This window comes from Brachypodium distachyon, chromosome 5 (genome assembly GCF_000005505.3).
Source record: "Brachypodium distachyon strain Bd21 chromosome 5, Brachypodium_distachyon_v3.0, whole genome shotgun sequence".
In the NCBI taxonomy this organism is placed as follows: Eukaryota; Viridiplantae; Streptophyta; class Magnoliopsida; order Poales; family Poaceae; genus Brachypodium; species Brachypodium distachyon.
Genome location: NC_016135.3, coordinates 25224996 through 25242021, shown reverse-complemented (window position 1 = coordinate 25242021; position 17026 = coordinate 25224996). Strand labels below are relative to the sequence as shown.

The following is a 17026-nucleotide window of genomic DNA, read 5'->3' as shown; positions in this document are numbered from 1 at the left end:
ACCATCAATTTTCTGAGAGTATGTGACCGGATCAAAAACACAAACAGCAATTTATGCAATTGTGGGTTGGCTCATGCTCATCGTGCCGTTGCGTCCGTCTCGGCGCAGCCGTACACTAGCGAGGCCTACATGCGTTCTTCTCCGGGCCTTTTTGGTTACCAATCGGCCGGGCTTGTTGTGTGGCTCGTGGTGCCGCAAGCATGCTGAGCTTGGCCCAGATAGATAATCTGTGTATCTCGAATTCTCGATAATATTTTACGTGATTTAAACAAGAAATACAGAAATTTAGGCTACACGAAGTATGAACACTCCCCTTTGATTTACAAGTGGAGCGTTCTATATTTTCTACAGAAAAAAGAAACATTATACAGACCCCTTCAGAAGAAGAAAAAAAAAAATGCTACGGAGTGACATGGCTCCAGGGGCGAGACACAACACGAAAACTGATGAAAACTCCGAGTTTCCCGCTATCCGCTGCACCTTCCTTGTCACTTCAACACGGTCTTCTCGCCTTCCTCCAGCCCGGCCATGGTGTCATACAACGGCTTGTTCATCGTCTCCGGGAGATAAAACACAAGCAACCCACCAACGATACCCGACACTCCAAACACCGCGAACGGCACCCTTTCCCCAAGCACCACGACAAGCGGCGCGAGAATGGCCCCCATCTGAGACGCCTGCGACGTGCACCCGAGCGCCGCGTTCCGCACCACCGTCGGGAACAGCTCCGCCGTGTAAATGAACAGCAGGTTGTACGTCGCCGCCATCCCGAAGATCCCCACCACGCCGCACCCCATCCTCACGATCCTCATGGCTCCACCGGCGCCGGCTCCTGGGACGATGAGGCTGCCGGCGATGCAGAAGGCGCCGCTGAGCAGCATGGTGCCGATGCCGAGCGGCTTCCGGCCGAATCGGTCCAGGAGGAGCGCCGTGAGCAGGTAGGCCGGCATCTCGGCCAGCGAGTTGATGGCCACGCTCACGTAGAGGTTGGTCTTGAGGTTCACCACGTTGAGGCTCAGCCCGTAGTAGACCACGGAGCAGAGCAGGTTGATGAGCACCGACAGGACCAGCCGCGCCCTCGTCGTGCGCGACCTGAACACGTCCAGGATCGACGAATCCGACGCCGAATTCCTCTCTTGCTCTTCGACCTTGTTGTTCTTGTCGACATTCTCGTCGTCCTCCTCGACATCATCGTCGAGCTTGAGAGTGACTCCGTCGGGGAACACCCTGCCATTTTTGGAAGCGATGTCGCGGAGGACGCGCAGGGCGTCGTGGGCGCGGTGGCGGACGAGGAACCAGCGCGGGGACTCGGACACGAAGGGGAGCACGGCAAGCGCGAAGGCGAGGGAAGGGAGGGAGGTGAAGACGTAGAGGGCGCGCCAGGAGGACTGGAACAGCGCCGCGACGCCGGCCAGGGCGGCGATGCCGCCGGAGAAGAAGTAGAAGGTGGACATCCCCGCGGCGCCGCGGCGGGAGGGCCCGATGGGCTCCGTGGCCAGCACGAAGGAGCAGAGGCCCACGCTGCCCGTGCTGAAGCCTGTTAGGAGGCGGAGGGCCGCGTAGGCCCAGTAGTTGGGGGAGAGGGCGGTTAGCAGGCCGAAGATGGCGCTGAGGAAGCAGGCCACTTGGAGGGAACCTTTTCGGCCCAGGAATGAGTCTGATAGGTGCCCGAACACGCCCGCGCCTGCAAAAAGAAAAAAGAAAAACCGAGCCAACGACACCATCAGTCACATGAAACAGCTAGCAACGATAAACTCAGAAAATTAGATGTCCCAAAACTAGCCTAAACCATTTCGTGATTGTTCCAAACAGTAGCGTTACAACGACAGGATCTGTGTAGGTTGGAGCGACCGAGCGAGTCCAAAGTTTCCAATTTGCGGCACATCTCTCGTGCGAGTCCCAACCAGATCGAGAGATAGTATCTGGATGAGTTGGACAGCTAGCCAACGGCCGTATCCGGACGCCGGCGACCGATGATGGTCTTGACAGCCTTGGGAAAATCTGCACGGGGTGAGCAGCCACGTAGACATTCTATCCAAGTGAAGCAACTCCACATATGCGTGCACGTGTCGGGTACGTGCTCCGTCGCCTGCGCAGCCCATACGCCGTCTTCCGGGACCAATCGATTCACGGAAGCTCTGCAGATATATATGCATTATCGGTTCCTGAACTGAAGAAGTATAGATGACGGTTGTCAGACAAACTCCTGCGAAACTACCCTGGCTCTCCTTTCCTCTAATAATCGCATTCTACAAGGGACAATATGGCTGGCTATCAAAAAAAAAACCCAGTGAGTTGGTGAAAAGAGATTGATCAAGGAGGTTATTATGGCTAGCTAATTATGTAAATACCAACGCTCGAACTTGTATGTTAATCAAATCGAAAGAACTATTGGATGACAGTAACAGGTGCACGAGTTTCCAATTAAGTACTGTGGTGTTCTTGTAGTTACTACTGTTGCAGCTTTCCTAGCATACCGATTCAAAGGTATATTCTTGAAATAAAGAACCAATTGGTAGCTACTTAGTTGTCAGTGGTCACTGTTAGGCTTTCACTTTCCAAATTAATGGACTAAATTCTACTACACCGCAGCCACATGCAAGTGGAATCCGCGGGATGCTTGGGATCAGCCAAGAGATCCCAGGTATATCTGATCCCAGAAAATGACAAAAGAGATAGAAAATCACGTACCAGAATGCGACCTTTACATGTGAGGCTACTGGCTAGTCTAAAAAAGGCTTCTACTCCTACTTAGTCTCAGAAGTATGCTTTGATTTAGATCGGATCAATGAAACTGACAGCTACTGGCCTTCCATTTGCCAAAGTGAGACAAGAAGTAACCAGACGAGCCGATCAAGTCTTGCTATGCGCATCAATTTGCTAATTAATAAGATTATCGTGCTGACAGACGCACAAAGCTAGACCCGGCAACATATGCGTGCATGCTATCGAGCTGAATTTGGACTAAAACGCACTAGAATACAAGATTGGTATTGGCTCTAACTGGTACTGTAGTTAGTTGAAAAGGGAAGCGGCAAGAGTCAAAGAAAGGCTGAGGTAAACTACAACTATTATTGACCCACAGGTCACGAATGGGTCCAAAATATGCACTACCAGGTCGATCGACAGGCCGAAAGCCAGAGGCTGGCATGTATGTATACGGCCCCCGTGATGTAACGGGTGGATAATAAAGCCGGATCTGAAGAATTTTGGTGCCGTCGACTCGTCGAGACGGCCGAATTTTAGCTAGAGCTGGTGGTGGTGCCACGACAAGTTGTGCCATCGAAGACGCGACGTGCGCTGCCGCGGCAGGGCACGATCGATCGATCGAGGTTTTGTACTTTGTGTACCTTACGAATTTTGCAAACATTATCCGCCAGAACATAAATATTCTGCGAAAGACACCAATTCAAAGAAGCTAGCAACCTGCCGGATGACTCGACAGAGAAGCTCGGAGCGGAAAACAAACGGAAGAAGAACGGAGACACAACAGTGTGTACGGCCCCATGAAGAAACAGATAACGGATAGAACCCCCCACACACAGATGCAACGCATGCACGCGCCTGGCCGTAACGCAGGGCCAGGCTATCTAGCACAATGACGTATACGAGACTAGTATAAACGAAGGTCTGTACTTGGTCTTGGCGGTGTGGATTTTCAGATCAGATCACTGAAACCGACAGCTGGCTTTAATTCCACTGGGCAACGGGACATAGTCAAACAAGCTAGCTGATCGAGCTTTGCTTCGACGAACTAGTTTAGAATATGCCACTGTTCTGAGTTCTGACGGATCGGCGGTAGAGCGTTGAATGCTGAAGTACCCAAACCCAACTACGATGATCACATGGCACGACAAAGCGCCATGCACACCGCGACAGATCATCACGCATGCCCATGCTTACTTATTACTCCATCGTCTTCTTGCTATTAATACACCGTGTCTGACCGGATCGAACATGTAGATAGAACACCAAACAACCACCGATAGGAGCTGGATTGCAAATCTGTAGAGGTGCGCGCGATTGGAGGAGTGGATGAGGAGAAGAAATGGAAAGCCAGAGGTGAAGACAGCCAGCCAGACAAGACAAGCAGAGGAACGAGTAATGGACCACAGAAGCAAACAAGGCCAAAATTGAGCGCATCACGAATTCCCTCGTCGTGCCGCAGTCGCAAACCGATGGCAAGGCAAGAATGACATGCTCAGTCCCCCCCAACCTGTTCTAGCAAAATTCAGACTTTCCCCTACCACGATCCCGCTAATTGTCAGGGAGATCAAACAGTAGCACGGCACGAGCAAGTAAAGGATAATCGGCCATGGATGGTGGCGTAGGAGTATGCACGTACCGATCATGCAGCCGGCGAAGAAGATGGCCTGGACGAGGCCGACCTTGTAGCGCTCGCCGCAGACGAGGCCCCACTCGGCCACCGTCGACGACGCACTCCCCTGGGCCCACCCCCACCCGGACCCCACGGCGCAGCGGTCGGCGCCGCAGGACGCGCCGGCGGCGGCGAGGCAGGACATGGGCGGCTCGCGGTCGGCGAAGATGATGACCATGCTGTGCAGCGCCTCCAGCGCCCACGCCGCCGACACCAGCACGAAGTGCCGCAGCTGCCACCGCCCGAACTCGCCCGCGTGCTCCGCCAGCGCCTCGTCGATGCTCACCCGCCGCCGGTCGCCGCCGCCGCCGCCGCCCGCGAGCAGCGCCTCCGTCGACATGGCCTTTCGTCGGGGTCGAGCGTGTTTGTGCGCGTGTATTGTGCTGTGCTGTGCTGTTGGCGATGCGTCTAAATGCTTAATCGCGTGCTATTTGTAAGCTTTAGCTAGGCGGCGCCAGAATGTCCGGGAGGTACCATGTGACTACGCAGCTTGTCAAGGCGCGTGTTTATGGGGAAATCATTTACGGCGTCATTATTTTCACCAGTTGCGGTAACAGCGTTATTAGTTGCGGTATATACCACGCGGTTGGCTCCATGTGGACTCTATTTTGTGGGCTTAGCAAAGTTCCATATTTTTGCGGGCTTGGCAAAATTTCATATTTTTGCCAAGTTGCGGTCTGATACTCAAAGCATATACATAATTCTAAATTCCGAAACCCCTTTTGTTACGACGCTCTGTGCCGGGCGGTCGATTTGTCGACATGGGCCCACATGGGGCGCAAGCCCTCTACCTCTCCTCTCCCTCACACTCTCTCTCTCTCAAGCTGCAGCCGGCTGCGACATGGGCTGGCCGCGTCGGCGATGGTGGAGGCACGGCCAGGACGGCGACGACGATGGCAATGCCGAGGCCAAATTGAGCTGTAGGAGGCGGCGGGCCGCCTCGGCAACGGTGGAGGCGAGGCATCGACGAGACTCTGCGAGGTAACACCTGGCGACACGGCGTAGGTTAGGTCGTTGTGGACGGTGGTGGAGGTACCGGTCCTATGTCTAGATCAATATGGTGGGGGTGGTGGCCAACCGGCGATGGTGACGGTTGGGACAGCGCGGAGCGGCGTAGCGGCACGTATAGGGAACCAAGCCAAGATGGAAAGACTCGACGCGCTACAAACCCAACGTGGCGTCCGATAATTTCCTAGCTCGGTTCGACGAGAGGGTTTCATCTTGGTTAGAACATAATTCGCAGAAGAGGACTAAATGGAATGAAAGAAAATCAAACTAAATGAGTATGAAATGACCGGTACAAAGTGGAATCCACTTGATCCTAACACCTAATGATTGGGTAACCGAGAATCCAGCGCTTCTTTTGGATCTCTCTTCACCTCTTGCTTTCCTCTTCTCCGTCGAATCAGAAAAGGTACAATAACATTTTTTGGAACATGCATGTTTTAGTAATCTTGAATGAAAATGCCACAATACGTACCAGGAGTATAGAAGACAAAAAACATCACATGCCATGGCCGCGCGTTTGATGATGCATGTTGTAGCACGGCCCCGTGTGCACGAGGATAAGACGGCACGATTGGTGCGCTTGGCCCGACACCGCCGCCGCGCCGCTCATGCGCTCGCTGCTGGTCGCACTAAAGTACGGGCCGGATTCCTGATTTTCTATTGATCCGCAGGTGTCTACGGAGTACACGGATGATGCACCGCGCGGCCGCGTGTGCAAGCTACTCCTAGAGCAGGATCCTTGGCGGCGGGATCGGTCACAGGAGAATGTGATGGGCTCAAAGGATTCGGGTGGCGTGTACGGAGCAAAAAAAGAACAAGAAAATCTCACATCCTTAGAGGCTCCTGGTTGCAAGCCGCGACATGTACATGTTGCGTGGTGCGGCTTTGGGTCGCGCCCACGGCCCACCCAAAGCGTGACACTGGGCCATAGTAGATTAAGAGTTTCGTTTAATTCCTAGGAAATATTGGGCTATACGCAATTCGTTTATTTTGCAAAATTTGTGGCCCGGTTTAGTTGAAGTTGGAAGCCCGGTCCACAAAAGGGACTCCGAGCCTCCATTAAGAAATGACGAAAGAAAGTCCGATATGGGCTCGACTCCGACTTCCGCTAGCGCTGGTTCGCCGACCGGACAACGGATTTTTCCTCCGCCTTTATAAGTCGTGAACAACACCGTCTAGTCCTCCCCCAAATCGAAACCGGCATCTAAGGAAATCGAAATCGAAAGCTGGGGTTCCGAACTCCCCTGAAATCCAGCCGCGAGATTAGCATGACGGCGGCGGCGCAGGCAGCGGTGGCCGGTGAGGAAGGCCAGCGTGGTCGGACAGGGAAGCGCAAACAGAGGTCGTGCAGCAGCGAAAGGAAGGCGGCGGCAGACGAGGAGCAGATGGGGCGCGCCACCAAAAGGAAGGCGGCCGGGATCGGCTGCTCCGAGTTGAATCCGGGATCTGAGACGGCGGGGGCGGCCAAAATCGAGGAGGAGGCTCCGAAGAAGAAGATGACGCGGCTGCCGCAGGCGGAGGTCGATTTGATCCTTGCCCTGCCCAACGACGACGACCATGCCCCTCCTTGCGTCAAGGCCTGGTATCGCCGGAACCCTGGCAGGCGGCCTACGGAGGAGGAGGACGATACTGCACTCCTCTTCATTGAGATTCAAGAGGAATTTGGAGAGTTCCAGGACTGGATCCGCAGCGAGTACGACAAGAATGGCTATGTCGAGGTCGATGAGGACATGGTCGCTAGCAGGGCCCAGGTCCAGGCATGGAGCGACGAAGCAAGGGAGGCAATCATTAAAGGAACTCAACTTGCCGGAGGAACATGAAGACCTCAAGATTTTCTTTAGGCCCTGATTCTATCCTATTTGTCTTTGCACCTCTGTCTTGTGTGCAATAATCGATGTACAGTCGTCGCTTCGCACTGATGAACGGTAGTACAACAACTGCTGACAATTTCCTTTATGCCATGGAGCTAGTTCAAGCTTGTAAGTTCAGAAAGAAAATGACAATTGTTCTGAAATTGGACTTCAGTAAAGCTTTCGATACTACAATTTATTGTGAATCCCATTTTTAAATCCTGTCACTTCGAGGATTCAGCAATAGATGGATAAGTTGGATTGATACTTTGTTTTCCTCCTCTAAAACGGCAGTTGTTCTTAATGGTGTTCCAGGCAGTTGGATCACGCTGATTCCTTGTCGCCATTGTTGTTCCTGTTAGTGGTTGATGTGCTGCAACAATCAGTCAGACACTTTGTTCAGTTCAAAGATTGCAACACCTCATACTTGACACTTTGCATTGCCCGTTTTTGCAGTATGCCAATAACACATTACTTGTTCTCGAAGGGGAAACAAACCAGGCCAAATATAACATTTGAAAGGAAATTTAGAAGTCAAGGTTGCAGGAAACATAACCTGAAGTCATATATTGTAAAAATTGCTACAAGCCTACAATGCTGCACGTTAGTTGCTACAATGCAGTACATGTAACTATTGACTCAAATAAAGTTGAATTTGCAAGACCCAACTTAATTCATGAGTCACTAAAATATGAATAGGATGAATGCCTCGGCATGCTGTGCAGCTATCTGAATTTACTTGAAGTGGTCGACTACTGAGAGAAAAGAAAAAGGAGGAGGTGGCTAGACTGTGGCCCTGTTCTGAGCAAGCTTTTCATGGGTGTAATTAGTCTTGACATTTGATTCGCCGACCCTATGTGCATTATTAAACCTGAATTTCGCTCACAGCTAAGTAAATGGAGTACTCCACAACAAGATGAACTGCAAGGAGAGCGTGACGGGGCTTGTGGGCTTAACTGAACAACAAACGAGAGACAATCTGCCAACGAAAATGTACCCGTGTCGGAGGCTTGTGGGCTCTGAGGTAAGCCACGTCGGACCAGGAGCTCTCGTCCAGCACCACGCGGCAGCCGCCTCCCAGCGGCGGGCTCCGGGGCTCCCTGATTGGGAATCCGACCGCGATCTGAAGCCAGGAACCACAGAAGAGCCGCAGCCAGCCAGCTGTTCATAATTCTGGATACTCCAAGGATGTCGGCACAGCTCCCAAGTATGGGCGAAGACAACAATATGTCGGCACGAACAAACAACAAATTAAACCAAACTTAAATTGTAGCCACCCACCCATGCTTACAAACAAACACGCACGCACTATAAGACATACATCACGATGCACTTAATTTTGCCAACAACAAACACTTGCTTGTATTCCGAAAGAGGTCTCTCGCTATGGCAAAATACTGGCTGCTGCTGCAGCTTCTCTCGACGCTCCTGATCTTACCGGCGGCAACAAGCACGGCGGCGGCGTGCCATCCTGATGACCTCCGTGCACTGCGGGGCTTTGCCGGCAACCTCAGCGGCGGGGCCGCCGTCCTCCTCCGTGCCATGTGGTCCGGCGCCTCCTGCTGCGGATGGGAAGGTGTGAGCTGCGACGGCGGCGCAAGTGGCCGCGTCACGACCTTGTGGCTCCCCGGACGCGGCCTCGTCGGACCCATCCAAGGAGTGTCGTCCTTGGCCGGCCTTGCACAGCTGGAGTCGCTCAACCTTGCCAACAACAGGCTGCAGATCGGCACCACCTTCCCATCATGGATTGGTGAGCTTGACCGTCTTTGCTACTTGGATCTATCACATAATGCATCGCCGTTGCATGTCAAGCGTAACCGAAGAAACACTAGCTGACGGAGAACCAAATACAATAACCGGGACCAATAACTCTGTCAGATCTGGAAACGGTAACGTTGTTTCTGGGAACGATAACACTGTCATATCCGGGAACAACAATGTCGTGTCTGGGAATCACAACACAGTCGTGAGTGGGAGTGACAATGTCGTAAGTGGTAACAAGCATGTCGTATCTGGAACCCACCATGTTGTAACTGGCACCAACAATACCGTATCCGGGAGCAACAATACCGTATCTGGAAGCAACCACATCGTATCCGGGAGCAACAAAGTCGTGACAGGAGGTTGATGACCTTTAGTCCGTAAAGAAGCTCATGTTCTCGTCCAAGTGTACCTCACAATCACTTGGTGGGGCCAATCGCATTATGTAACTTCATGGATATATATAGTATCATCTTCTTACTTTAAATAAAAACTCCTCTAAATATCTTACATACATGTTGACATGAATATCAACGGCGGCATGCAGCTGATATAGACCAAGTGTGTGTTTGCTTATGGTGATTATTTCATGTTTTCTATTTTTAGTGATGTTTTATTATCCTGATTCGGTCGTGGATATCACATGGTGAATCATAACCTCTAATGTCAGCTACTTATACACTTCTCGTGTGCAATTGTCAATGTTACATGCATCAATGTCGAAGGTCTAGATGAAGGAGATGGAGCAAATGAGCAGAAATTAATAGTGTAAATAAGTATGCATCGATGATCCAACTTAATATAATTGTCATTTTTTACACCAGGGAGGACCCAGCTGGGTGGTTTGGTGGGGCCGCCCACCCAATAATTTTTCAAATTCCATTTTATAGTAGAAATTATTGAAAAATATATGAGAAAAATAGGACCAGAGTGTATTTGCCCCGCCTAATATTAAAAATACAGCGTTCCTGCATCCTATAATGAAAAGCTGGGTCCGCCACTGTTTTTACAATACCCCAGAATTAATTTGGACGTCGGAGGAGGATGAGGACGAGCACCGGAGGGCGATGCTGGTGTGCAGGGTCATTGCTAGGCGGGTGCAGGGGAAGGATACGGCGGTGCCGAAGTCGAGAAGAAGGCGGCGGCGGATGATGGTGTGCCGAAGATGGCCACGGCGGCGTCGAAGGAAGAGGGAGGTGAGGAGTATGACTTGGCGGCGGGGTCGCCGACTGGAGGTATTCAACCAAACGGCCATCCTCCCATGCTTCGTGGTCGTCTACAAGGCTTGATTTCTCTATAGTCATTTTTTTTGCGCTGATTCCTCGATAGTCATAGCTATTACATTACCTCAGATCGAGCTCCGTAACCTAGCTAGCTCGTCAAGAAAGTTTGTTACCGTGGTAGTGAGATGTTACACGTCGTAGTAACTTTGTAGCAGCAGAACTACTTCAGTATATGCCGTTGTTAGCTTGATTAATTACAGTATACTGTACTATACTGCCTAGTGCGTGCAATGCATGCCCCTTGCTCTTCCGAGTCCCACCATTTATTTTTATACTCTTGATTGGTATTCACTCCGTTGCATAATTCTAGCTCGTCGATTACACGAGTACTACTTAGTAACCAGCTAACCACAGCTACTCTCTAGAGATCCTGTTGATCGATTGGAACAAATCAAAGAGCAGCTCAGCCCCAAACAGTACCAGCAGTAGTAGAAGATTGCACTCTTGCACTTAGATCGAAGCAACGGAGGCCCATCTTCGAACGAATCACCAACGACTCCACGCGTACGAGCAAGTCAACATAGCGTTTGTACCGACATATCTGGCGCTATGTCGGCACAAACCATCGGTCCAAAATAGGTTCGTACGTTTGTGTTGCTTGATGTCGGCATGCCCACTCCATAGAACACCGCGAGATATGATGTTACACCACCAGCCAGATGGGACGTTAATTCCTCGCGTAAGTGCGAACTCCTTCCTCAATAATAAATACAGTAGTTACATATTGAACTGTATAAGTTTGTGGAAATATATTTCAATATAATTATTTCTTTTAGATAGGAAATTTAATTAATTCTGTTATTATTTCGCTACTAACTTTGCAAATTTGAAATAACGTACAGCAAAAAAAGAATTATTGTGGGCCGAACAATTCGTGTCCCTCTTTCTCTCTAATTAAGCTATAGCTGATTACAATAAGCAATAAATGGATATACCAATTTCAGTCGACAAACAACAAAAAACAAACTTGAATTGTGGCCACCCATGCTTACAAACACACACGGCACGCACGATAAGATACGCTAGGATGCACCACACAAGCAGGCACTATAAAAGATAGGGGGTGCACTTAATATTTGCCAACAACAAACAAACACTTGCTTGTATCCCAAAACAGGTTTCTTGCTGAGCTGAGTCCATGGCAAAATGCTGGCTGCTGCACCTTCTCCTGGCGCTCCTCTTACCGGCGGCAAGCACGGCGGCATCATGCCACCCTGATGACCTCCATGCGCTGCGGGGCTTTGCAGGCAACCTCAGTGGCGGAGCCGTCCTTCTTCGTGCCACGTGGTTCGGCGCCTCCTGCTGCGGCTGGGAAGGTGTGGGCTGCGATGGCGCAAGTGGCCGCGTCACGACCTTGTGGCTCCCCGGACGGGGCCTCGCGGGACCCATCCAAGGAGCAGCATCCTTGGCCGGCCTCGCACAGCTGGAGTCGCTCAACCTTGCCAACAACAGACTGGTCGGCACCATCCCATCATGGATTGGTGAGCTTGACCGTCTTTGCTATTTGGATCTATCACATAATGCATCGGTTGATGAGGTACACAAGATTAATCCTAGTCAACGTTCACTGGGTGTGGCGGTTTCCACTAACCGAAGAACACTAGGCGGAGAACCAAATACAATAACTGGGACCAACAACCATGTCAGATCTGGGAAAGATAACGCTCTTTCTGGGAGCGATAACACTGTCATATCTGGGAACAACAACGTTGTGACTGGGAACCACAACAAAGTCTTAAGTGGGAGTCACAATGCCGTAAGTGGTCACATGCATGTCGTATCTGGGACCTACCATGTTGTAACTGGCAACAACAATGCTGTAACCAGGAGCCACAATACCGCATCCGGGAACCACAATATCGTATCCGGGCACCACAATACCGTATCCGGAGACCATAATACCGTATCCGGGAGTCACAATACCGTATCCGGGAGCAACCACATCGTAACCGGAAACAACAAAGTCGTGACCTGAGGTTAATGATCGTTAGTCCCTAACGAAGTTCATGTCCGTGTCCAAGCTATAGGTTACAAGTGTACCACCTCACAATCACTGGTGGGGTGAATCGCGTTATGTAACTTCATGTATCATCTTCTCACTTTGAATAAAGCTCTCCTGAATATCTTACATACATATATGTTGACATGAATATCAATGGTACTCCCTCCGATTCTAAATTGTTATCGAAATATTACATGTATCTAGGCGCTTTTTAAGAATAGGTACATCCATATTTGGACAAATTTGAGTCAAGAATTTAGTATCAGAGGAAGTAGCTTGCATCTGATATACGTGTTTGCTTATGTACATATTTGCATCATGCATGGCTTACGGTGATTATCTTCTATTTATGGTGATGTGTGATGCTGTACCCTGTTTAATTGGGTCGTGGCTCACATGGTACGCCTACTAGCACGAGTGCAATGCGTTAAATTTTTTTCTATTTGCATCATGCATGTCTTGCGGTGATTATTTTCTATTTATGGTGATGTGTGATGCTTTGCCATGAACTAGCTCCATGCCATAAAGGAAATTGTCAACAAAACAACGACTTGAGATATTTCTCCTTCCAGATACATCTAAATTTTGACAAAGTTGAGACATCTTTTGTTGGACGGATGAAGTACATCACTTGAATTATTTGCCACGTGAGGAAATCCTACCACCATTCATCAGTGTGCAACAAAGGTCGTTGATCGATAATTGCACAAAATACAGACGTGCAAAGATTAATAACATATAGACTCAGGTACACGCCATCATGCAAAGGTGCTTCAGGTCATCGTCGCTCTCCGCAAACTCTATGTCCTTGAACGCCGCCTCCCTTGCTTCCTCGACCCATCCCTGGACCTGGGCCGTGTCGGCGAGGCAGTCCTCGTCGACCTCGACGTAGCCACGCTTCTCGTACTCGATGCAGAGCCAGGCCTGGAACTTGAAGAATTCCTCCCGAATCTCGATGAACGCGAGTGCAGCTTCGTCCTCCTCCGCCAAAGGCCGCAAGCCAGCATCCTCGTTGTTCGCCTGGGCAAGGATCCAATTGACCTCCGCCTGCGGAAGCCGCGTCATCTTCTTCCCCGGCGCCGGCGCCTCCTCGGTTTTGATCGCGCTCGCCTCCTTCGCATCGCCTGCCGCTGCCGCCTTCTTCGCCTTCCTTTCCGCCTGCTTCCCAATCCGGCCATAGAATTGACAATGCTGCTCTCTTTCCTTCCGAATCTCTCGGACTTGGTCATAGAGCAGTGTGAGAATATAACTGGGTTGGGTGTGGTTGAGCGTGCCGATAATGTTGCTGGAGAGCAGCAGGAACATGCAGGAAAAGAGGAGGAAATAATAACAGCAGTGGCAGCAGATGGACTGCTGCTATTGCCTCCCCAGCTGTTGGAACTCAGGCCTAAACTTCTCTCACGCAAGCAACAACAGCAAGCTAATTGATTTCCGGCGAGACGCGCACGTACAAGCTAGCTAGCAAAATCAATCAAGCCAGCGCTCACGCCAAGCCACACACGAAGATCAATTGATGGCCACAGGCACATATCGTGCCTGTTTTTTCTCTTTTTCTATTTTCTGGGATTAGGATAACAAGGCACCGTATGCCCGTACTTATACACGGCCAGAGACCAGTCCGACTCAACATCTAATAGCCTAACTGAATACGACTAGGAGACCAACTCGTTGATTCCCCTGTACAACTCCTAAACCGACTAGAACTAGGTATGAACCAGAAATAAACCTATTCGAATTTGACCTTATGCTTACATTCTCCCCCTAAGATCAAAACGAACTTCTACTTGATAACGTCGACGCCGATCTTCTTCCTCATCTCCTGAAACTTCAGTCTTCCGAGGGACTTCGTCAATATGTCGGCCAGTTGTTCATCTGTACTGATATAATCAACATCAAGCTTGCCTTCTTCCACGTATCCTCGTATGTAATGAAACCGGGTGTCGATATGTTTACTTCTATCATGAAACACTGGATTCTTACACAGAGATATAGTGGACTTGTTGTCGATCTTCAACTCAAACTTTTCTGGTTCTCGGTTTAGTAGATCAGCAAGCAATCGCTCTAGCCACACTCCCTGGCATGCTGCGGTAGCTGCTGCAATGTATTCAGCTTCACACGAGGATAGAGCCACAACCTTCTGCTTCTGTGACATCCAGCTCACAATATTTCCACCTAGGAAAAACGCCATGCCCGAAGTACTTTTACGGTCATCAACGTCGCCGGCCATATCACTGTCACTGTACCCGACTAGTTGTGTCTTTTCCTCTTTCTTCTTTGAGTAAACACACCCATAATTCAGGGTTCCTTTGATGTACCGCAAAATCATCTTCACCGCTGCAAAGTGTTCCGTTGTGGGGTTCTCCATGAATCGACTAACGATCCCAACCGAGTATGCCAAATCTGGCCTTGTATTCACCAAGTATCTCAGACTTCTCACAATACTTCTATATTCGGTACTTTCAACAGGATCTGCTTTGCTGTGTTTGCTCAATTTATGCCTTGCTTCCATCGGTGCTGAGGTAGCATTGCAGTCTTTCATGCCGCACTTCTCAAGGATTTTCCTCGCATAAGCTTCTTGACACAAAGTTATTGAGTCTCCTCGCTGACATACTTCTATCCCGAGGTAGTAGCTCAATAAACCAAGGTCACTCATCTTGAAAAGATCTAGCATCTGCTTCTTAAATCTTGCAATCTCCCTCTCATCTGCACCCGTGATCAACAGATCATCAACATATACTCCAACTAGGAGCCGTTCCTTCCCATCACCTCGTTTGTACATAGCATGCTCCAATGGACTCTTCTCAAATCCGAGGGACACCAGTGTAGCATCCAGCTTGGTGTTCCATGCCCTCGGTGCTTGCCGTAGCCCATACAATGCCTTGTGCAGTCGCAACACCTTATGTTCCGCCCCCCCTTCGACGAAACCTGGAGGTTGTTGTACATATACTTCTTCTTGTAGGTCACCGTTCAAGAATGCTGATTTCACATCCATATGATGCAGCTTCCAGGATTCTTGAGCGGCCAAAGCAATCAACAACCGTACCGATTCCATCCTTGCGACTGGAGCGAACACTTCCTCAAAATCAACGCCTTGTTGCTGCACATAGCCCTTTGCTACCAAGCGTGCTTTGTGCTTTACCACATTGCCATTGGAGTCTTTCTTCACTTTGAATACCCACTTGAGGCCTATGGGTTTATGCCCTGCAGGGAGATCAACCAAGCTCCATGTCTTGTTATCTTGGATTGATCCCATCTCCTCCTCCATTGCCTTGCGCCAACTTTCTTCCTCGCTAGCTTCTTCAAACGAGGTTGGTTCTTCGGTACTTAACAAGCACCTTTCCTTCGCTGTGCGCTTCATCTTGACCGTCTTCGTCTTACGGATCATCTTCTTTGGAGAAGGGTACAACTCCGATAGAGGTCGAAGTCGTTCGGGCGTAGGTCGTCGTCGAGTCCGTGACCGAGTCTGCACCGGCGATCGTACCATCGTCGATGCCCTTTGAGAGGTTGCTGCCGCGGTAGAAGTTTCAGCGTCTCCGCCGGCTGCTGCATCCTCCCCTTCACTCGCTCCTGCCGTTTCTCGCGTCGTGGCAGACGCAGATCTTCCTGCCGCGATTTCTGCCGTGGCAGAATTTTCTGCCGCGGATCCTGCCGCGGGAGGGATTCCTGCCGCTGTTCCTGCCGCGGATCCTGCCGTGGCAGAGGATGAGGCCGGTGCTCTACTGAAGCTGAACACCGGTGTAGCGCCGTGGCCCGGCGGCGTTCCTGGTGGATCTTCGCCACCTGCGTCATGGTCGTGGCCTTCTCCACGGTTATGACCTGCATGCTCAGGGACAGGGTAAGATACAACAAACATATCATCCGAATTTTGTTGATTCTCTTCTTTGTTTGAGGACCAATCCCATGCCCTCTCTTCTTCAAAGACGACGTCGCGTGCCACGTGAACTTTTCTTGTTCGTGGATCGTACACACGATAAGCCTTCGAGTGTCCCTTCAAGCCTGCTTCATAACCCATCAAGATCATCGGCTTACTCCGATCTTCCAGCTTTCCCACATGTCCAGAAACATTCTTCACATGTGCCATGCACCCAAAAGTACGAAGGTGATCGACCGAAGGTTTTCTTCCACACCAAGCTTCATAGGGTGTCATGCCAATGACACTTTTCGTCGGTGCACGGTTTAGCAAGTATACCGCTGTAGTCACCGCTTCTCCCCAAAACCTCCCCGGCAAGCCTTTGCTCTTCATCATGCTTCGAGCCATTGCTACCACGGTTTGGTTTCTTCTTTCAACAACACCGTTTTGCTGCGGTGTGTATGGGGCTGTCAGAAAACGCTTGATGCCATGTTCCTCACAATATGCAGCAAACTCATGTGAGATGAATTCTCCTCCTCGGTCAGTCCGGAAAGCCTTCAACTTTGCCTCTGCTTCTACTTCAGCAGCAATCTTGATCTTCTTGAATGCTTGAAACGCTTGAGCTTTCGTTTTAAGTAGCACAACCCACATGTATCGACTGTAGTCATCTACCACGAGTAGAAAATAGCGATTGCCGGCTGGGGTTGCAGGTGAAACTGGGCCACACAGATCACCGTGAAACAAATCTAGTACCTTCTCTGCCCGGTACTTTGCTTCTCTGGGAAACGGCGCTCGCCGTTGCTTCCCTACTAGGCATCCGTCGCACACTTGTTCAACATGATCCACCGTCGGCATTCCAACCACCATGTCCTTCTGGCCGAGTTGTCGAAGTGA

At 50.4% G+C, this 17026-nt stretch overlaps 2 protein-coding genes and 1 pseudogene across 2 annotated transcripts; 2 read left to right on the top strand and 1 right to left on the bottom strand.

The window, feature by feature from the left end:
• Nucleotides 1-232: 232 nt before the first annotated feature.
• On the bottom strand, nt 233-4864 carry LOC100836415 (organic cation/carnitine transporter 4). Its single transcript, XM_003580570.4, has 2 exons — nt 4346-4864; nt 233-1684 (listed from the first exon to the last, which is right to left on the bottom strand). The coding sequence occupies exons 1-2, from the start codon at nt 4716-4718 to the stop codon at nt 489-491; spliced, it is 1569 nt and encodes a 522-aa protein (XP_003580618.1). The 5' UTR covers nt 4719-4864; the 3' UTR covers nt 233-488.
• A 3727-nt stretch (nt 4865-8591) lies between these two features.
• LOC100841693 lies at nt 8592-9666 on the top strand (annotated as a pseudogene).
• A 1705-nt stretch (nt 9667-11371) lies between these two features.
• Nucleotides 11372-12430, top strand: LOC100841086 (LRR receptor-like serine/threonine-protein kinase FEI 2). The gene has a single exon (XM_014895903.2). The coding sequence runs from the start codon at nt 11419-11421 to the stop codon at nt 12253-12255; it is 837 nt and encodes a 278-aa protein (XP_014751389.1). The 5' UTR covers nt 11372-11418; the 3' UTR covers nt 12256-12430.
• The last annotated feature ends 4596 nt before the right edge of the window (nt 12431-17026 follow it).